The 22,652-nt window shown below is 42.4% G+C and overlaps 1 protein-coding gene across 3 annotated transcripts in view; it reads left to right on the forward strand.

Annotated features, from left to right (window-relative positions):
• Positions 1-22,652, forward strand: part of LOC110530432 (phosphatase and actin regulator 1) — a 181,699-nt gene that overhangs the window by 75,130 nt on the left and 83,917 nt on the right. For 2 of the 3 annotated variants that reach the window (XM_090182451.1, XM_090182452.1), the window contains exon 1: positions 14,660-14,964. The exons of the other annotated variant lie outside the window; for it this stretch is intronic. In XM_090182451.1, coding sequence (XP_090038577.1) covers positions 14,853-14,964 — 112 coding nt within the window. In that variant the 5' untranslated portion in view covers positions 14,660-14,852. Of the gene's footprint in view, positions 1-14,659; positions 14,965-22,652 lie in introns of those variants that run through there. 3 annotated transcript variants of the gene reach the window in all.

A 22,652-nucleotide genomic window follows, 5' to 3' on the forward strand; every position in this document is an offset into this window, starting at 1 on the left:
ATACTTGCAGAACTGATATCAATGATGATGGCTCTATAAACCTGCAGCTGCCTGGGTCAGACAGGGACCTCTACACATCTACCATCTCATCCCTCCCTCAGTCCTCCCTCATCCCACTCTCCTGCATCCAGTCACTGCCAATAAAACCACTCACACTCCAGCAGGCTTGCTCAATTGAGGCTTTAAAACCACTGTATCACATTATATTGAAGCAAGGAGAATCTTATCTTCTATTTAATGGCTTCTTTTTAGGATGTGAAAAACCACATAGCATTTTCCCTCACATCTACCTGACAATAGACATACTGTTTATAGAAGATAAATAATATGAACAAAATAAATGGAAAGAAAAGGAAAGGAAAGGGAAAGGGAGATACCAAGTCAGTTGTACAACTGAAAACATTCACATTCAACTGAAATAAAGCGGTAAGAAGAGTAGGAGAAAGGTTCTGATGATAGTCATCATCATCATCAATGATAATCAACATTACAGTAGAAGATTCAATATGGTGGACATAAGGAGGATGTAATTTAGCCCTTAATTGTTGGTAAAGAAATGAAGCAGAGAGAAGCCATGAAGAAAAGGGAATTACTTCTTAATGAATGGGAAATGGGAAGGGGTATTTTTGGACTTGATGAGTCTAGACAGGGTTGTGATGCATGTCTTTGTGTTTTGTTCCCTCGGTTTTGTGTGTGTGTGTGTGTGTGTGTGTGTGTGCGTGCGTGTGCGTGTGCGTGTGTGTGTGTGTGTGTGTGTGTGTGTGTGTGTGTGTGTGTGTGACACTAATTTGATAAGAGTGCTGGGAGCAGGGTGGGCATGATATAAACTGGGCCTGTATGACTCCCCTGGGTTGGCAACAATGAATCACCTTGCCCACACACGCACACACAAAATACACTTTGTGTACAAAACATTAAGAGCACCTTCCTATTATTGAGAGCACCCCAGCCCCAATTAGTCAGGGAATGGACTCTACAAGGTGTCCAAAGCGTTCCACACGGATGCTGGCACCAGTTGACTCCAATGCTTCCCACAGTTGTGTCAAGTTGGCTGGATGTCCTTTGGTTGTTGGACCATTCTTGATACACACAGGAAACTGTTGAGTGTGACACAAACCAGATTATTTTGTGCCTATAGAAATGAATGGTAAATAATGTATTGTGTCATTTTGGAGTCACATTTTTTGTAAATAAGAAAATAATACGTTTCTAAACATTAATGTGGATACTACCATGATTATACAGTATATAATCCTGAATTAATCGTGAATAATGATGAGTAAGAACGTTAGAGGCTTAAATATCATACACTCCCAAAAAATGCTAACCTCTCCTGTTATTGTTATGGTGAGAGGTTAGCATGTCTTGGAGGTATGATATTTGTGTGTCTGTGTTCTTTCTCACTCATCATTATTCATGATTCATTCAGGATTATCCATAATCATGGTAGCATCCACATTCATGTAAAATAGAAGTGACTCCAAAAATGACACAATACATTATTTACCATTAATTTCTATATGGCATGATCTGAAACACAACCAAAACAAACAGCAAATGTAGAGTCACAAGCTTGATGTAATCATTGCATGCTAGGAATATGGGACCAAATACCAACTTTTTACTATTTTAATATACAAAAGTGAATTTGTCCCAATACTTTTGGTCCCCTAAAATGGGGGGACTGAGTCCAAAAAGTCCTGTAATGTCTAAACGTATCCCCCGATATAGATTAAAATACCATTGAATTTAAGAACACAGTCTGCACTTCAACCCTCATAGTCATTGTATAATATCAAATCCAAAGTGCTGGAAAACCAGGTTCACCTTCCAACAGGACAACAACCCTAAGCAAGACAAAGCAGGAGTGGCTTCGGGACAAGTCTCTGAATGTCCTTGAGTGGCCCAGCTAGAGCCCGGACTTCAACCTGATCGAACATCTCTGGAGAGACCTGAAAATAGCTGTGCAGCAACGCTCCCCATTCAACCTGACAGAGCTTCAGAGGATATGCAGAGAAGAATGGGAGAAACTCTCCATATCAGGTTTCAGGTATAACCAAGATGCAGACAGTGTCGAAGAAACAAATGTTTATTTCTAGTACAGGGGCAGGCAAACGACAGGTCAAAGTGAGGCAGAGGTCAGTAATCCAGAGAGGGTGCAAAAGGTCAAGAACGGCAGGCAGTCTCAGGGTTAGGGCAGGCAGGCTCAGGGTCAGGGCAGGCAGGCTCAGGGTCAGGGCAGACAGGCTCAGGGTCAGGGCAGGCAGAACGGTCAAAACCGGGAAGGACTAGAAAACAGGAGCAAGATCAGACAGCAGCATGGGAACAAACACTGGTTTCACGAAACAAAATGAACTGGCAACAGACAAACAGAGAACACGAGTATAAATACACAGGGGATAATGGGGAAGATTTGCGACACCTGGAGGGGGGTGGAGACAAGCACAAAGACAGATGAAACAGATCAGGGTGTGTTATATATGTTATAGTCTAGTTTTTTTATTTGATTAAATTAGCAAAAATGCCTAAAAAACTGTTTTTGCTTTGTCATTAGGGGGTATTGTGTGTAGATTGATGAGGTGGAAAAAACAATACAATCCATTTTAGAATAAGGCTGTAACATAACAAAATGTGGAAAAGGTTAAGGGGTCTGAATACTTTCCGAATGCACTGTATACTTAGTTTTATCCACATTCAATACTAGTTTAATGTCACTTAAGGTTTACAGTAAAACAATGAAGGCAGACTGTAGATCAGACAGAGCTGTGTCAACAGAAGGGGCAATACAATACACAGCAGTATCATCCGCATACAAGTGAAGGTTATTGTTTTTTTTTACAGACAAACCAGTTTCATTTATATAGATAGTTTAAAGTACAGTACCCACAAATCGACACCTGTGGGACACCTTTCATAATATCAAAGAAACTTGACTTAACACAATTTAAACCAATTACATATAGCTTGACAGGCCAATTTCTGACAACCTTTGAATTAATAATGAGTGGTCCACAGTGTCAAAAGCCTTTGACAGGCCAATGAAAAGGGTAGCACAATGTTTCCTTTTGTTGTTATTTTTTAACTATATCATTTATAACCAGTGATGCAGCAGAGATAGTGTTATGACCTGACCTGATCCCAGATTGATGAGCATTTAGAATACATTTCATAGACAGGAAAGATTTTAGCTGAGAAATTATCAAAGATTCAATTGTTTTTTCAAGGCAGGACATTTTAAAAATAGGGGGTTAGTTACTTAGGTCACCGGGTTCACCACCAGTGTACACACACACGCACACACTTGGATGGACACACACACACACACACACACACACACACACACACACACACACACACACACACACACACACACACACACACACACACACACACACAGACCTCACTGTCACAAACACCCCCCTCGCCTCTTGTCAACCAGGCCTATAAGAACAGAAACAGGCCCTGAAACAGATGGAGACTCAGCTTGATGTGAACTACTGTCTCACACAATATGAACTAACCTCAACCATCAACAACCAATTAACAGTGAGGAGACAGGCAACCCCACCTGTGATGAGTGAACTTGCCTGTATTATTTTGGGATGTTTACTGTGGTCTCTCTTTTCCTGTATTTGTGATTTGTTTTCTATAAGACATTCTAACTGATGTCATGACATTTCACCTTTGAACTTGTAAGTTGTAAGAGTGGTCTGTCCTGCTTGGACCTTAGCATCCAAATCCTCTCCCCATACCCCATGCCTCCAAATCATGCTCTCTCTGGTTTCATATGGTTTCTCATTCACTCAATAGATCAATAGAAATGGAGAGTCATTTGAGAATACATATGGGAACAGAGAAATAACTAAAATAGCTAAACAGGGTCATACAATGACCATGAACCTGTAGTCAATGTGGCTAGTAGTTGACGCCTACATGATATTTTTATTTTACAGCATTATGATGGTTTGAATGAGCTCCCTGGGTCTGCAGTCTACTGCATTACTGCCAGTGTTAGCTCCACCTCGAGCAGAGCAAAACATTGTCGCAGGAGAACACAACTCCGTACTTCCTCTCACTCATTCATACTAAGTGAGAGACAGCCTGACTGACTGCAGCCTCTCCTGACTATTCTGTCTGTCTGTTCAGAGGAGTTTGTTATTGAAGATACAGTATGAGGAAGAAGAAGCTAAACTGAACAAAAATATAGTCTTGGTCCCATGTTCCATGAGCTGAAATAAAAAAAATACCAGATATGTTCCATATGCACAAAAAGCTTATTTCTCTAACATGTTGTGCACAAATTTGTTTACATCCCTGTTAGTGAGCATTTCTCTTTTGCCAAGCTAATCCATCCACCTGACAGGGATAGCGTATCAAGAAGCTGATTAAACAGCATGATCATTGCACAGGTGCAATGTGTGTGCCATTTTGTGTGGGAAAACTCATTCTGATTGGCTGGGCCTGGCTCCCCAGTGGGCGGGCCATTCTGCTAAGTGGGTGGGCCTATGCCCTCAAAGGCCTACCCATGGCTGCACCCCTGACTAGTCATGTGAAATCCATAGATTAGGGCCTAATTGATTAATTTCAATTGACTGCTTTCCCTATATGAACTGTAACTCAGTAAAACCTTTGAAATTGTTTCACTTTGCGTTCATATTTTTGTTCAGTATACATACTGGCATCTACTGTTAGCTTTGGGAACTCCCCCAATGACTCATAGCTTATTATGTAGAGACCGTTCACTGAAAGGACTGCAGTAATGATAACATTGTGTGAGACAAAAAAGGACAAACGTTATGAAAATGTATTCATAATGTTGTTGACAGTATTATATTTTGAAGCATTGCATATGAGACCTCAACTTGAAATGAAGCGAAACACCTACAATAGCTAGCGGTAATTGTACAAAAGTACAAATACAATCATTGTATCGAAGTATATACAGTGCATTTGGAAGGTATTCAGACACCTTAACTTTTTCCATTCCTCTCTGCAGATCCTCTAAAGCTCTGTCAGGTTGGATGGGGAGCATCCAGAGATGCTCGATGAGGTTCAAGTCTGGGCTCTGGCTGGGACTCTCAAGGACATTCAGAGACTTGTCCTAAAGCCAGTCCTGCGTTGTCTTGGCTGTGTGCTTTGGGTCGTTGTCCTGTTGAAAGGTGAACCTTCGTCCGAGTCTGAGGCCCTGAGCACTCTGGAGCAAGTTTTCATCAAGGATCTCTCTGTACTTTGCTCAGCTCATCTTTGCCTCGATCCTGACTAAATCAAATCAAATCAAATTTTATTTGTCACATACACATGGTTAGCAGATGTTAATGCGAGTGTAGCGAAATGCTTGTGCTTCTAGTTCCGACAATGCAGTAATAACCAACAAGTAATCTAGCTACCAATTCCAAAACTACTACCTTATAGACACAAGTGTAAGGGGATAAAGAATATGTACATAAATATATATGAATGAGTGATGGTACAGAGCGGCATAGGCAAGATACAGTAGATGGTATTGAGCGCAGTATATACATATGAGATGAGTATGTAAACAAAGTGGCATAGTTAAAGTGGCTAGTGATACATGTATTACATAAAGATGCAGTAGATGATATAGAGTACAGTATATACATATACATATGAGATTAATAATGTAAGGTATGTAAACATTATATTAGGTAGCATTGTTTAAAGTGGCTAGTGATATATTTTACATCATTTCCCATCAATTCCCATTATTAAAGTGGCTGGAGTTGAGTCAGTGTGTTGGCAGCAGCCACTCAATGTTAGTGGTGGCTGTTTAACAGTCTGATGGCCTTGAGATAGAAGCTGTTTTTCAGTCTCTCGGTCCCAGCTTTGATGCACCTGTACTGACCTCGCCTTCTGGATGATAGCGGGGTGAACAGGCAGTGGCTCGGGTGGTTGTTGTCCTTATGGCCTTCTTGTAACATCGGGTGGTGTAGGTGTCCTGGAGGGCAGGTAGTTTGCCCCCGGTGATGCGTTGTGCAGTCCTCACTACCCTCTGGAGAGCCTTACGGTTGTGGGCGGAGCAGTTGCCGTACCAGGCGGTGATACAGCCCGCCAGGATGCTCTCGATTGTGCATCTGTAGAAGTTTGTGAGTGCTTTTGGTGACAAGCCGAATTTCTTCAGCCTCCTGAGGTTGAAGAGGCGCTGTTGCGCCTTCTTCACGACACTGTCTGTGTGGCTGGACCAATTCAGTTTGTCTGTGATGTGTACGCCGAGGAACTTAAAACTTACTACCCTCTCCACTACTGTCCCATCGATGTGGATAGGGGGTTGCTCCCTCTGCTGTATCCTGGATGGCAAGAAGCTTGGCCCCTGTGATGTACTGGGCCGTTCGCATTACCGGTCGGAGGCCGATCAGTTGCCATACCAGGCAGTGATGCTCTCGATGGTGCAGCTGTAGAACCTTTTGAGGATCTGAGGACCCATGCCAAATCTTTTCAGTCTCCTGAGGGGGAATCAGTGACACACATTTGATCAGATATAAGTCTAATGAGCCAATAAAGCTGACTGATTTTAAACCTGAACTGTGTGGTGCAGTAGAATAAAACACATTTTATCGCGCTCTGTTTTGATGAAATATAATTTTTTCCCCTACAAAAATGTACTAAACTAATTCCCAAAATAAACTTTTATTAAAACAAAAACATTGCATCTTATAATAGTGTCGTGGACGGCTGTGACACAGCCCGGGATCAAACCTGAATCTGTAGTGAAGCCTTAACCACTGGAGAGCGCCACTCGGGAGGCCCCTCATATATTATATCTTGTGCATAATGTATATAAAAAGTGGGTGTTTAAAGAGGGCATTTGCCAAAAATAATGAATGAGATTCTTAAGATACAGATTGAACATAAATTCCACAAATGCACCACGAGACACAGATCACAGGTGTCCAGTACTGTCTCCACCTTGGTCAGGATGTGCAAGTCCAGAGTTTCCCCAAACCAGGTCACATTGAGACTGAGCAGAGCATGACAGGCTCTCTTCTCACAGCTGCACATAAAACCACCGCCAGACACATGCAGGTTAACATCACACATAACAGGTACAGTGCCTTGCGAAAGTATTCGCCCCCCTTGAACTTTGCGACCTTTTGCCACATTTCAGGCTTCAAACATAAAGATATAAAACTGTATTTTTTTGTGAAGAATCAACAACAAGTGGGACACAATCATGAAGTGGAACGACATTTATTGGATATTTCAAACTTTTTTAACAAATCAAAAACAGAAAAATTGGGCGTGCTAAATTATTCAGCCCCCTTAAGTTAATACTTTGTAGCGCCACCTTTTGCTGCGATTACAGCTGTAAGTCGCTTGGGGTATGTCTCTATCAGTTTTTCACATCGAGAGACTGAAATGTTTTCCCATTCCTCCTTGCAAAACAGCTCGAGCTCAGTGAGGTTGGATGGAGAGCATTTGTGAACAGCAGTTTTCAGTTCTTTCCACAGATTCTCGATTGGATTCAGGTCTGGACTTTGACTTGGCCATTCTAACACCTGGATATGTTTATTTTTGAACCATTCCATTGTAGATTTTGCTTTATTCATTGTCTTGTTGGAAGACAAATCTCCGTCCCAGTCTCAGGTCTTTTGCAGACTCCATCAGGTTTTCTTCCAGAATGGTCCTGTATTTGGCTCCATCCATCTTCCCATCAATTTTAACCATCTTCCCTGTCCCTGCTGAAGAAAAGCAGGCCCAAACCATGATGCTGCCACCACCATGTTTGACAGTGGGGATGGTGTGTCCAGGGTGATGAGCTGTGTTGCTTTTACTCCAAACATAACGTTTTGCATTGTTGCCAAAAAGTTCAATTTTGGTTTCATCTGACCAGAGCACCTTTTCCACATGTTTGGTGTGTCTCCCAGGTGGCTTGTGGCAAACTTTAAACGACACTTTTTATGGATATCTTTAAGAAATGGCTTTCTTCTTGCCACTCTTCCATAAAGGCCAGATTTGTGAAATACGACTGATTGTTGTCCTATGGACAGAGTCTCCCACCTCAGCTGTAGATCTCTGCAGTTCATCCAGAGTGATCATGGGCCTCTTGGCTGCATCTCTGATCAGTCCTCTCCTTGTATGAGCTGAAAGTTTAGAGGGACGGCCAGGTCTTGGTAGATTTGCAGTGGTCTGATACTCCTTCCATTTCAATATTATCGCTTGCACAGTGCTCCTTGGGATGTTTAAAGCTTGGGAAATCTTTTTGTATCCAAATCCGTCTTTAAACTTCTTCACAGCAGTATCTCGGACCTGCCTGGTGTGTTCCTTGTTCTTCATGATGCTCTCTGCGCTTTTAACGGATCTCTGAGACTATCACAGTGCAGGTGCATTTATACGGAGACTTGATTATACACAGGTGGATTGTATTTATCATCATTAGTCATTTAGGTCAACATTGGATCATTCAGAGATCCTCACTGAACTTCTGGAGAGAGTTTGCTACACTGAAAGTAAAGGGGCTGAATAATTTTGCACGCCCAATTTTTCAGTTTTTGATTTGTTAAAAAAGTTTGAAATATCCAATAAATGTCGTTCCACTTCATGATTGTGTCCCACTTGTTGTTGATTCTTCACAAAATAATACAGTTTTATATCTTTATGTTTGAAGCCTGAAATGTGGCAAAAGGTCGCAAAGTTCAAGGGGGCCGAATACTATCGCAAGGCACTGTATTTCTCTCTCCAAAGTATGCTGACAATGACATTTGTCCAAGAAGAAATTACATTTATTTTCAATTTCACCTTTACGTATACAGGTAAGTCAATCAAAAACAAATGATTATTTACAATTATGACTTGTCAAACACATCAATAAACAACAATTACAATAAAGAGCACATCAATTACACAACACATGAAAAGCAAACACAAAAATACAGAAAGCAAAACTATCATCTGAAAAACAAAACACTTCGAACATTCAATCCACCAACTTTAAGGACTTTTGGAGAGCATTCCACATGAGGCACAAAAAAACTGAAAGCAGATTTACTTAACTCGGTGGAGATTAAAGGGATCTCCAGTGTTAGCCATCCCCGAGCTCGGGTCTGAAGGTCAACAATGACGTAAGGTATGTTGGACGTTAATGCAAAAGGTCTTTGACAAAAAGAGTGCAATGCATCAATCTACGAGACTTCAGAGAGGGCCAGCCTACTTTCTCATTCAAAATGCAATTACCTGTAATCGCTCGTAACAAAGCGCAATGTTAAACTGTGTCCAAGGGCTTCAATACAGTGAAAGCTGCATTCCTATAGACGATATCGCCAAATTCAATAACCGGAATGAATAACAACTCAATGATTTGTATTCTGCTATTTTTAACCATAGACAGGACCTGTTCTTATAGAAGAAGCCCATTTTCATTCTTAACTCATAAGAGTGGAATTCAACTGTAACGATGTGCATGAGACGGCAAGCAAGTCAGGGAGTGAGTGTTTTAATAAATGAACACAACATAATACAAAATAAGAAACACGAACAACGCACAGACATGACACAGAAACAATAACGCCTGGGGAAGGAACCAAAGGGAGTAAAATATATAGGGAAGGTAATCAGGGAAGTGATGGAGTCCAGGTGAGTCTGATGGCGCGCGGGTACGGGTAATGATGGTGACAGGTGTGCGCCATAACGAGCAGCCTGGTGAACTAGAGGCCGAAGAGGGAGCACACGTGACATCAACTTTATGGTCACAAGATTATTACTGACAGTGCCCCTGGGAAGATGTGTACCTGTAGCTGTACGATAACGCTGTGACATACTGGGAATGGGATAAGTTACCTCAGCAGGGGTTTGGCTGTTTTTGAGTCAATGTTATGTTGGCCGAGAGAATGTATGCCCCTTTCATAATTGGATGCAAGGCATCCCTCCCGTAAAACTGGGGCCTCTCCCAAAAGTGCTGAAAATGGTCAATGTTTTTAAAATAAATCAAGGGACAGTAGGATTTAAGCCAGAGGTGTTGCCAGAGGAGACGACTAAAGCATTCCATTCAGTGACCCTTTGTTGGTAGAGACCCAGAAATTAGAACCCACTGCCTAGCCTGCCTATGAGCCCCCTGAAGTCCTCTTTTAATTCACCACAATTTATGAAGATTGTTGTGGTTTGTACCAACATCATTTTTTATTTAACTAGGCAAGTCAGTTAAGAACAAATTCTTATTAGAATGACAGCCTACACAGGTCAAACCCGGACAACACTGGGCCAATTGTGCACCACCCTATGGGGCTCCCAATCACAGCCAGTTGTGATACAGCCTGGATTCAAACCAGGGTGTCTGTAGTGGCACCTCAAGCACTGCCTTAGACCACTGCGCCAATCGGGAGCCCGTGCCGACTGTGTGAGAATTTGGATGCTTCTCCATCACAGCATGGTCCTGGTGATCTATGTCACAAACACGGGCTCCAGAGAAGCAGTGGGTACTTGCTTCCACGACCACCACATCCCTAACTATGGAGCTCCCTATAACAACCACTAGTGGAGGACGACGAGAATGTCGCTGCGAGCCTGTGAGGCGTGTAATGATCCAGGGGATGGCCAGCTCATCAACCCAGGACCAGATACAGAGGAGCTTGCGCTGGGTGCTGAGGTGGAGTGGGAAGGCCTCACCGGAGGGCCCCGGTGATGTCAGGGGGCTCAGAGCCATAAAACGGTTAGAGAGCCGCAGGTCTGGACGTGAGGGCAGAGGGAGGATACGTTGGAATGTTCCTCCTCTTTTACCTCTAACGCCATTCCACTTTGCCTCCAATGGTCTAAAGCAAGACACAATAGTTCTCCAGTTCTCGTGTGTGAGATGTTAATCTTAACATTTTCTACTTTTGACAACTAGTTTTGGAAACCACCACTAGAGCAAAGGCTAATTATCTGGCTACTGTATATCTTCTCAGTTTATTCATAAACAATGGAGCCTCCCTTGAGGACAGGTCTGGAACCGGCCTGGCAGTGCAGATCATCTACGACCTGGGCGTTGACTACCACAGACCGGACCTGCTTCCCCTTACTCAGCATGTTTTCTCAACCATGAGAGGTGCAAGTTCTGAAAGAAGTCCTCAGGGGTGGCTAGGTCCTGGGGACAGAGATTAACAGGGACATGTAAGGTTAGAGGTTAGCGTTTACAGGGCAAGGAGGTAGAAGTCGCATTCCCCTGCTCAAACTTTGCATGTATCAACTGTGTCGTGATTGCTATAACATATGATGTGGTTAACTGATACTTAAAATAACTATCCAGGAGTTGTAAGATCTGGCAGGCATCAGCAATGCCTGGGCAACGGAACGCGGCCAGAGTCTGAGGGGTCAGGGTGGAGATGGGTGGGTTAAGTTTACAGTGTTAGGAGCTGGTTGGGTGAGACTAAGTAGGTAGATATTTAATAGAGTGGGAACAAGTTCCCGTAAATAAACACTTCGTGGGCACTCAATCATGCAGGATGGAACAACCTGAGACTGTCCCACTTAGATGAACTGACACTGGCTCCAGCTTCTTGGCACTGCACACAGTAACCGTGGTTACGCAAGTAACACCCCACCCTCCTCCACCTTCACACTCTAGTTGTCAAGATAAATCTGTTGATAGGGCACAGAGCCATATTATGTGAAGAAACAGACAGACCCCCATTACCACAATGACCCTGGAGCCACCCTGATGCTGAGATCAAAGACTAAACTTTGACCCAGCAACAAGACGGGAAATATTACCTATTTAGCTACACACACACACACACACACACACACATGCAGTGTGTTTATTTTACAATTTCATACAGTACATGTCATACAGTATGTGGGAGTTTATGTAGATATGAGAGAGAGAAAGTGCAGTACCAGTCAAACGTTTGGACACCTACTCATTCCAAAGTTTTTCTTTATTTTTACTATTTTCTACATTTTAGAATAATAGTGATGACATCAAAACTCTGAAATAACACATATGGAATCATGCGGTAACCAAAAAAGTGCTACACAAATCAAAATATATGTTATATTTTAGATTCTTCAAAGTAGCCACCCTTTGCCTTGATGATGTGGGGAGGCAGCTAGCCTAGTGGTTAGAGCGTTGGACTAGTAACCGAAAGGTTGTTAAATCGAATCCCCGAGCTGACAAAGTAAAAATATGTTGTCCTGAACAAGGCAGTTTAACCCACTGTACCAGGCTGTCATTGTAAAAAAGAATTTGTTCTTAACTGACTTGCCAAGGTAAATAAAAATGATGGCTTTGCACATGCTTGGAATTCTCTCAACCAGCTTCATGAGGTAGTCACCTGGAATGCATTTCAATTAGCAGGTGTGCCTTGTTTAAAGTTAATTTGTTTCTTTCTCAGTGTGCTTGAGCCAATCAGTTGTGTTGTGACAAGGTAGGGGTGGTATACAGAAGATAGGTAAAATACCAATCCATATTATGGTAAGAACAGCTCAAATAAGCAAAGAGGAATGACAGTCCATCATTACTTTAAGACCTGAAGGTCAGACAATCTGAAACATTTTCTTCAAGTTTCTTCAAGTGCAGTTGCAAAAACCATCAAGCGCTATGATGAAACTGGTACTCATGCGGTCTGCCACAGGAAAGGAAGACCCAGAGTTACCTCTGCTGCAGAGGAGAAGTTTATTAGAGTTGACTGCACCTCAGATTGATTCAACCAATGTGCGCCTGCCCTGTACGATTGTTGTCGGATTATGCAGTCTGAATGGTGTTTACAATTGAGATGGGTTGGGATAAGTTGGACTGCAGAGTGAAGGAAAATCAGCCAACGAGTGCTCAGCATATGTGGTAACTCCTTCAAGACTGTTGGAAAAGCATTCCAGGTGAAGCTGGTTGCGAGAATGCCAAGAGTCTATTCCATGTCGCTTCAATGTAATTTCAGTGTGGCAACAACGTTGATTCAACCAATGTGCGCATGCCTCATTTGAGTCCACCCAAAATGTTTTAAAACATTTCCACACAGCTTTTAATAAAAACTGCTGCATCAGATGACCTGGCCTCCACAATCACCCGACCTAAACCCAATTGAGATGGTTTGGGATGAGTAGGACTGCAGAGGGAAGGAAAAGCAGCCAACAAGTGCTCAGCATATGTGGGACCTCCTTCAAGACTGTTGGAAAAGCATTCCAGCTGAAGCTGGTTGAGAGAATGCCAAGGATGTGCAAAGCAGTCTTCAAGGCAAATGGTGGCTACTTTGAAGAATCTCAAATATAAAATATAATTAGATTTGTTTAACACTTTTTTGGTTACTACATGATTCCATATGTGTTATTTCATAGTTTAGATTGTTTCACTATTATTCTACAATGTAGAATAAAAAAAAAAAAGAAAACCCTTGAATGAGTAGGTGTGTCCAAACGTTTTACTGGTACTGTATATCTGTAGCATTGTGGAAACATCGGTGTGTACATGAGCATAAAAATCATGACTATGAAATTAATGCCTGTAGTTCTATGTATGTGTGTTTTACATTACCTGAGATTGCCATTTCCTCCAGTAGCACCCCTGAAGGTAGGAACTCCATTCTTTGTAGGATTATGCATTCTGAATGGTGTTAACAATGTAGGCAAACCTGTTGGTAAAGGCCCCATTAGGCACAGACGTCAATTCAAGGTCTATTCCAGGTTGGTTCAAAGTCATTTCAGTGTGGAAACAACGTTGATTCGACCAATGCGAGCCTGCCCAGATGGAGTCTACCCAATGTTTTAAAAGTTCTGAATATGAATGAGCAAACTCGTTCAAATCAGCTGTGGTTCGTAAATGAAATTGTTTTTAGAAAACATTTAAATACAGCTTTTAATAAAATTAATATAATTTCCTCAACGATACATGTATAAAACTGAAAACAGTGAGGTGATGAGCCATCAAGTCAGGATAAAATGTACATGCAGGCAAATAAATTGTGTATCGATCACTACATTGAATAGCCTGTGTTCAGAATATCTTGAGTTCATACATGACTTTTGTAACACGTCCATACCGAACCAGTAGAGTTACCAGACTGCGAGGCGGAATTTGTTTACTTTTCTTATAGTAATTAGTTTGAAAAACCGTAAAGACTGAACGTTTCGCTCCAAAATTCGGTCATGGATAGAAGGGATCCAGCTTTTGTCAAATTATCTTAACAAGTACTTTTATTGTATTTTAGCTAACTCTAAACCTTTTCATAACTTGCTATGTTAATTATCCTGACCTGTAAATGATCCTATACGAAATGTCAAATCTGACGTTAATTTACCAAAAACTGTATCCTTTCTAGCCAGACCCCAAAATCCACTGAGGGGAAAGATATAGTCTAGTTTATAAGGACCTCTGGTGGTGTTAAAACATAGAACGTTTTCTCTTTCCTGAGCTCACACTTTCTTTCTTTCTTATTTTCTTCATTTTCATTCCACTTTGCTGATACGTCCATAAAGGACCCAATATTTATAATTTAATTCCACAAGATGGCGTTGGATAGGCTATTTTGAAAATGTATCACGAATGTATTACACAATTTACAGTTATGTCTTTTGGTTTATCATAGTTTACAAACATGAAGGGAAATAATGTTAATGTTCTCATAATGTTAGCTTTCATAGGCAGTCATATGTTAGTTCAATAACCTCGAATAAATGCACTGACTTGTCTGATGTTTCCATTTTAGCGATTTTTCCCCCACTCTGATATTCCATTCTCATTCCACTCTGCTGTTGGGTTATTAAGGAGCTCTGTAATAGCAGCTCCGAGCCTCGCTTCAAATCTCCCAGCATCTCCTTCTCCTGTTCTACCCTTTCTATTTATTTCTCTCCCCATCAATACCTTCCCGTGATCGGCCGTGGCTCTGTGTCTGTCCCAACACGCCAGTCGTCACTGGACGCTGCTCAAATTGATGGCGGCTTCTCCGGAAGACCATATAGACCGCCGGCGGATCAGGAGAGTCCGGTCCAAGAGCGATACCCCATACCTCGCCGAAGCTAGAGTCTCCTTCAACCTGCATACAGGTAGGTTTGTTCTCACGTGTGGCCATTGATTCTCGGAGCACCAAACCTTTATATTGTAAACTAACGGTTTTGTAAAATATAATTATATTTTATAGTTATTTTTACTGAGACAGCTGGATCTGCACTAGTGCATATATAATGTGGACATTTGGATTTGCCTATTTTGCCATTTTGGACACATTTATCATATCGAATTGTTTGATTGGTGAATTGATAATTTGCTATTAGGTTATGTAAGAATAATAAGAAGATGAATGGTCATTGTACAACGTGTGAGATTTTATTTCGTTAGAGAACGGCATTAGGTCCTCTAATTCATTTCAGTTACATAATAGAGGGAGCATTCGACTGACAATCGAGCCCCAGCGTGATCGTGTAGTCACCAGCAAGGTGTTCAGGATTATGCCGGAGATCCCTGACAGAGAGCATATTGGTGTTGACTGTTAAAGCACCCGTTTATGTTAGATACATCCAAGTTATTATATACAGTGCAATATTATTGATATATTAGATGTTGATTATAGTCCGTTTCTGGCTTGTGGGAAACGTACACAAATTGCTCCCCTCCGAGCGCCTAGGTGTATTGCATCTCTTGTTACCATGGTGACTTGGCATAATTTTCGGGCTGAGTCTGTTGTTAGCCCACGAGAGGCATTCATATTTTTTTGCATTGTAATAGCATACAACTTCAACCAAATACAGCCACATGTAGCCTAGGCATCCGATCACATATGGCAGTTATTCGTAATTCGATATCATGCAAAATATGGTCTATGCGATTGCATGATTGCCATGATGAATTTGTTCATAAATAAATAGCCTTGGAGCCTTTTGCATGGTTTTAGTTGGCATATAGTCCGTGCATCAGTTCAATAGTATTGCAGTGCTTCTGTCACCTGGCCGGAGCTGTCCACTGTGCTGTGGTGCTGAAACGGTTAGATGGCCCACATTGCTTTGCGTACGTGGACAAACTTCAAATAACTTAAGGTAAAGTCTTTAAATGTTTTCTTTTCAGATCTTTTTTTCTGTATTAATCTGCTGCATTTTGTTTCACCGTTAATGTTATGGTCACACCCACACCATGAGTGATCTTCTGTGACTAAACTGCAGCATCAGTCCCTATGGTGTTATTGATTAACAGTCAATATTGCACCGACTTGTAGTCCTTTGCATAGTTTCAGGAATAAATACTTTTCAGGCTATTGATGCATTCTGGAAATGTTTACTATCTTGTGTTTTGATTTGTCCAAACCATGTTTGTTTTTTTGCTCTCAACTGCAACTGCAATTTAAAGAGGACATTTGGAGCAGGTTACTTTCCCCCCAACTTTCTAAAACAGTGCTCCCAATCCTATCAGGTAGGCTAAATGCTGTCCGCAATTTTGTGTGCTGTATGGGTGTGCCTTGAGGGAGAGTGAGAGGGAGTGAGAGGGAGGTACAGAGGTAGGGAGTGAGGGAGAGCTAAAGAGTGAGAATGAGAAGAGAGAGAGGGGGGATGATGGAGGAAGGGAGAAAGAGATGAAGAGAAAGAGGAAAGTGGTGATGAAGGGAGAGAGCAAAATGAAGGGAGTGAGAGAGAAACAGAGCAACAGAGACAGAGGGTTTACATATGGTTTGAGGCCAGCAGGAGGCCAAGCAGAGCTTCTATGTGGAAACAAGGTCACCAAGTAATTTAGTCCAGATGAGCCCTGAGGTAACCTGGACCCAGTTCACACTGTCTGTTCTAATGAGCCAGTCACTCTGTGGCAGGTAGCATGCTGTGAGGGTTATGACTTTGCATGTCTGTCCTCCTTTTGCCACCTTTTTGGGAGGTGGCCTTAGTGGAAAGGGGACAGAGGAATGGGGGCCAGCACTTACAGGATTCATGGAATAGGAATGGAATGCTGCTGCTGGGTCAGAGTTTGTGTTACTGTGAGTGTGTGTGACTGTGATTGTATGCTATCTGACCCCGTATTGTGACCTGTGGTGTCTGCAGCAGACAGATTGTCATACAGTATACAGTAGCAGCATGCTTCAGGTCTATTCCATGAATCCTGTAAGTGCTGGTCCCCATTCTTCTGCTCCCTTTACACCAAGGCCACCTCCCAAAAGGTGGCAAAAGGAGGACAGACATGCAATCTGTCTGCGGCAGACACCACAGATCACAATACGGGGTCAGATATCACCTAAACTCACAGTCCCACACACTCACACATACTCCGACCCACCACAACTCAGATATCTGAGGACAACAGACAAAACATTCAGAGTGGACAAGAGTTGAATTATCTGAGGACACAGTTCAAAAGGCAGACTATTGTCTGATTGGTTGATGGACATGTTTATCCAGGGTCAACATAATAAAGAGGCGTCAGGAACATCGACAGCTTGGAGAAATCAGTACGTGCAGTGCTAGTTGTACTCTGAACTGTTCACCATTTGTGCTGAAACTGTTGAAACATTTGGATCTCTGTTCTCCCAGTATCACATACAGTAGGCACCAACAGACATGATCATCCTGTTCTTAGCTCCTAGACAACTTTGCAGTATTTTTATTTTTTTGTGTGTTACATTTGACATTATTTGCTCAGATGAAAATAACTTTTGGATATTAGATCGGTGGTACCAGCATGTCGACCAGAAATGTGACTTTCCTTAATTGGATTCTTTGTTTGTACCCTCTGAGCCAATTCCACTCATCCCAGGGGCTGCTCCAAGACACTGTCGATGGAGAAGAGGAATATGGAGTGTGGTTTTTGTCAGACTCAGGAGGCATACCGCTTCCAAGTATATTACTCGCTAATGTTCAGTCCATAGACAATAAAGTAGATGAGCTCAGAGTGAGGATCTCCTTCCAGAGAGACATCAGGAACTGTAACATTCTCTGTTTCACGGAATCATGGCTCTCTCCGGTTATACTGTCCCCATCCATACAGCCAGTGGGGTTCTCCGTAGATGAAGAAATAACTCTCCAGGAAAATGAAAGGTGGAGGGAGGTGTATGTTTCATGATTCACTAATCATGGTGTGATTGTGGTAAAATATAGGAACTCAAGTCATTTTGTTCTCCCGATCTGGAATACCTCACCATCAAATGCCGACCGCATTACCACCCAAGATAATTTTCTTCGGTCATCTTCAAGGCCGTGTATATAATCCCTCAAGCCAACACCACGCCAGCTCTCGAGCAACTACACTGGACTTTGTGCAAACTGGAAACCACATATCCTGAGGCAACATTTATTGTAGCTGGGGATTTTAACAAAGCAAATCTGAGGAAAACGCTTACAAAGGTTTATCAACACATCTCCTGCGCTAATCGCTCATCAAGAACCCTTGACCATTGATACTCCCCCTTCAGGGATGGCTACACGGCCCTCCCCCACACTCCCTTCAGCAAATCAGATCACACCTCCATTCTGCTCCTCCCCTCCTATAGGCAGAAACTTAAACAGGAAGTACCTGTGGTAAGGCTCGTTCAACATGGTCTGACCAATCAGAATCCAAGGCTTCAAGATTGTTTTGATCATGCAAACTGCGATGTGTTCTGGTTTGCTTCGGAGAATGGCATTGACATACACTTTATATACAAAAGTATATGGACACTCCTTCAAATTAGTAGCTTTGGCTATTTCAGCCACACCCAAGCAAACTCCATAGGCTAACATTGGCAGTAGAATGGTCTTACTGATGACCTCAGTGACGATCAAAGTGGCACCATCATAGAATGCCACCTTTTCATCAAGTCGGTTCTTTAAATGTCGACCCTGCTAGAGCTGTCCCGGTCTGTGCTGTTATTGTGAATTGGAAACATCTAAGAGCAACAATGGCTCAGCCACAAAGTAGACCTCAAAATCATGATGCGCAATGCCAAGAGTTGGCTGGAGTGGTGTAAAGCTTTCCGCTCCTTTGGAGCAGTGGAAATGGGTTCTCTGGAGCGATGAATCCCGCTTCACCATCTGGCTCACCATCTGAACCTGGGTTAGGCAGGTGCCAGGAGAATGCTACCTGCCCCAATACATAGTGCCATAGTGCCAACTGTATAGCATGGTTCGTGCTAGGCCTCTTAGTTCCAGTGTACGCTACAGCATACAATTACATTCTAGATGATTCTGTGCTTTCAAGTTTGTGGCAACAGTTTGGGGAAGGCCCTTTACTCATTCAGCATGACAATGGCCCCGTGCACAAAGTGAGATCTATACAGAAATTGTTTGTCAAGATCAGTGTGGAAGAACTTGAATGACCTGCACAGAGCCCTATCAAGAGACCTCAACACCATCTTTGGGATGAATTGGAACGCCGACTGCATGCCAGGCCGAATCACCCAACATCAGTGGTCGACGTCACTAATGCTCTTGTGGCTGAACGGAAGCAAGTCCCCGCAGCAATGTTCCAACATATATATATTTTTCCACCCTTATTTAACCAGGTAGGCCAGTTGAGAACAAATTCTCATTTACAACTGCGACCTGGCCAAGATAAAGCAAAGCAGTGTGACAAAAACACAGAGTTACACATGGGATAAACAAACGTACAGTCAATAACACAATAGAACAATCTATGTACAGTGTGTGCAAATGTAGTAAGATTAGGGAGGTAAGACAATAAATAGGCCATAGTGGCAAAATAAATACAATTTAGCATTAACACTGGAGTGATAGATATGCAAATGAGGATGTGCAGGTAGAGATACTGCGGTGCAAAAGAGCAAAAAATAAATAAATAACAATATGGGGATGAGGCAGTTGGGTGGGCTATTTACAGATGGACTGTGTACAGGTGCAGTTATCGGTAAGCTGCTCTGACAGCTGATGCTTAAAGTTAGTGAGGGAGATATACGTCTCCAGCTTCAGTGATGACAGCGGTGGGTTGTATATGGGGCTTTGGTGACAAAACGGATGGCAATGTGATAGACTACATCCAATTTGCTGATGAGAGTGTTGAAGGCTATTTTGTAAATGACATCGCCAAAGTCAAGGATTGGTAGGGTAGTCAGTTTTACGAGGGTATGTTTGGCAGCATGAGTTAAGGAGGCTTTGTTTCGAAATAGGAAGCCGATTCTAGATTTAATTTTGGATTGTAGATGCTTAATGTGAGTCTAGAAGGACAGTTTACAGTCTAACCAGACACCTAGGTATTGTAGTTGTCCACATATTCTAAGTCAGAACCGTCCAGAGTAGTGATGCTAGTTGGGCGGGCGGATGCTGGCAGCAATCAGTTGAAAATAATGCATTTAGTTTTACTAAACATATAGTGGAAAGACTTTCCAGGGGAGGCTGTTATAGCAGCAAAGGGGGGACCAACTCCACTCCATATTAATGCCCATGGTTTTAGAATGAGATGTTCGATGAGCAGGTGTCCACATACTTTTGGTCATGTAGTGTGTACATTGACTCAGTGACTGAGTTTATCAGGAAGTGCACAGAGGATGTTGTTCCTCCTGTGACGATTAGAACATATCCAAAACTTGGACAGACGGCAGCATTTGCACAAAACTGAAAGCGCAAACCACTGCATTTATGCACAGCAAGGTGACTGGAAACATGGACGAGTACAAACAGTCCAGCTATGGCCTCTGTAAGGTAATCAAACAGGCAAAACATAAGTACAGGGACAAAGTGGAGTCGCAATTCAATGTGGCAGGGACTCCAAAACAATCACGGATTGTAAAGGGAAAACCAGTCATGTCGCGGACACCGATGCCTTTCTCTTTGAAAAGCTAAACACTTTCTGCTTCGTGGAAACACTGTGCTGCCGGGCACTGGCCACCGCTGCTCGCCAGGCCTGTGAGCTCTCGTTCTCCTTGGCCGACGTGATAAAGACATTTTAGCGCGTTAAACCTTGCAAGGCTGCTGGCCCAGGCATCATCCCTAGCCGCATCCTCAGAGCATGCGCAGACCAGCTGGCTGGAGTGTGAACAGACATATTCAATCTCTCCATATCCCAGTCTGTTGTCCCCAATTGCTTCAAGATGGCCACCATTGTTCTGTTACCCAAGAAAGCGAAGATAACTGAACTAAATTACTATCACCCCATATTACTCACTTCTCTCATCATGAAGTGCTTTGAGAGGCTAGTTAAGGAACATATCACCTCCACCTTAATCAACACCCTAGACCCACTACAATTTGCATACCGCCTAAAGAGATCCATGGATGACACAATCACCATCGCACTGCACTGGCTTGTCCCATCTGGACAAGAAGCAGCTGATCGTGGACTTCAGGAGACAGCAGAGAGAGCACATCCCCATCCACATCAACTGGCCGCAGTGGAGAGGGTGAAAAGCTTCAAGTTCCTCTGCGTGCACATCACTGACAACCTGAAATGGTCCATCCACACAGACCGTGTGACGAAGACGCCACTACAGCACCTCTTCAAACTGAGGAGGCTGAAGAAATTCGGCTTGGCCCCTAGACCTCACGAACTTCTACAGATGCACCATTGAGAACATCCTGTCGGGCTGTATCACCGCCTGGTATGGCAATTGCAGGACATCTAGAGCACCCAGTGTTACAGGAAGGCCAAGAAGATTATCAAGGACCTAAAGCCACCTGAGCCGCAGCCTGTTCACCCTGCTACCATCTCAGTGGTACATAGTTATTGAACACTGGTCACTTAAATAATGTTTACATAGGTTTTACCCACTTCATATGTATTTACTGTAACTACTGCTGTACACACCTTTTCTTTTCATATACTGTCTATTTACACACCATCATATACATAGATATTTATATTCCAGACTCTGACATTGCTCGTTCTGATATTTCTTAATTCCTTTCTTTATGTTTTTGGAATTTGTGTGTATTGTTGTGTATTGTTAGGGATTACTGCACTATTGGAAACATAAGCATTTCACTGCACCCAAGATATGTGTATTTAATATATATATATATATATATATATATATATATATATATATATATATATATATTTTAAATTGAACCTTTATTTAACTAGGCAAGTCAGTTAAGAACAAATTCTTATTTACGGGGAACAGTGGGTTAACTGCCTTGTTCAGGGCCAGAACGACAGATTTTACCTTGTCAGCTCGGGGATTCAACCATCACCCTTCGGTTACTTGCCCAATGCTCTAACCACTAGGCTACCTGCCGCCCCACACAACCAGTAGAATTTGATTTGGAGATACAGTCTCTGCTGAGGAGCTAGCTCGGCCCTGCAAGCCTGTATTACCCAGCCAGGTCACCCGTGATACAAGTCAGCATTCGATGTCTGAGGACGTCGGGAGATTACCTGGAAACCAGCCACTAGGGGCAACAGTTAGCAATAATACGTACAAGTATTATTATTATTATTTATTTTTTTAACAACCTACCTTAACCATTCAGAGTTAATGCCTAACCTTAACCATTCAGAGTTAATGCCTAACCTTAACCATTCAGATTTAATGCCTAACCTTAACCATTCAGAGTTAATGCCTAACCTTAACCATTCAGAGTTAATGCCTAACCTTAAACATTCAGAGTTAATGCCTAACCTTAACCATTCAGAGTTAATGCCTAACCTTAAACATTCAGAGTTAATGCCTAACCTTAACCATTCAGAGTTAATGCCTAACCTTAACCATTCAGAGTTAATGCCTAACCTTAACTATTCAGAGTTAATACCTTACCGTAACCATTCAGAGTTAATGCCTAACCTTAACCATTCAGAGTTAATACCTTACCGTAACCATTCAGAGTTAATG

The sequence above is a fragment of the Oncorhynchus mykiss genome, chromosome 8 (assembly GCF_057628025.1).
Source record: "Oncorhynchus mykiss isolate SJ-2025 chromosome 8, ASM5762802v1, whole genome shotgun sequence".
NCBI classification, from domain to species: Eukaryota; Metazoa; Chordata; class Actinopteri; order Salmoniformes; family Salmonidae; genus Oncorhynchus; species Oncorhynchus mykiss.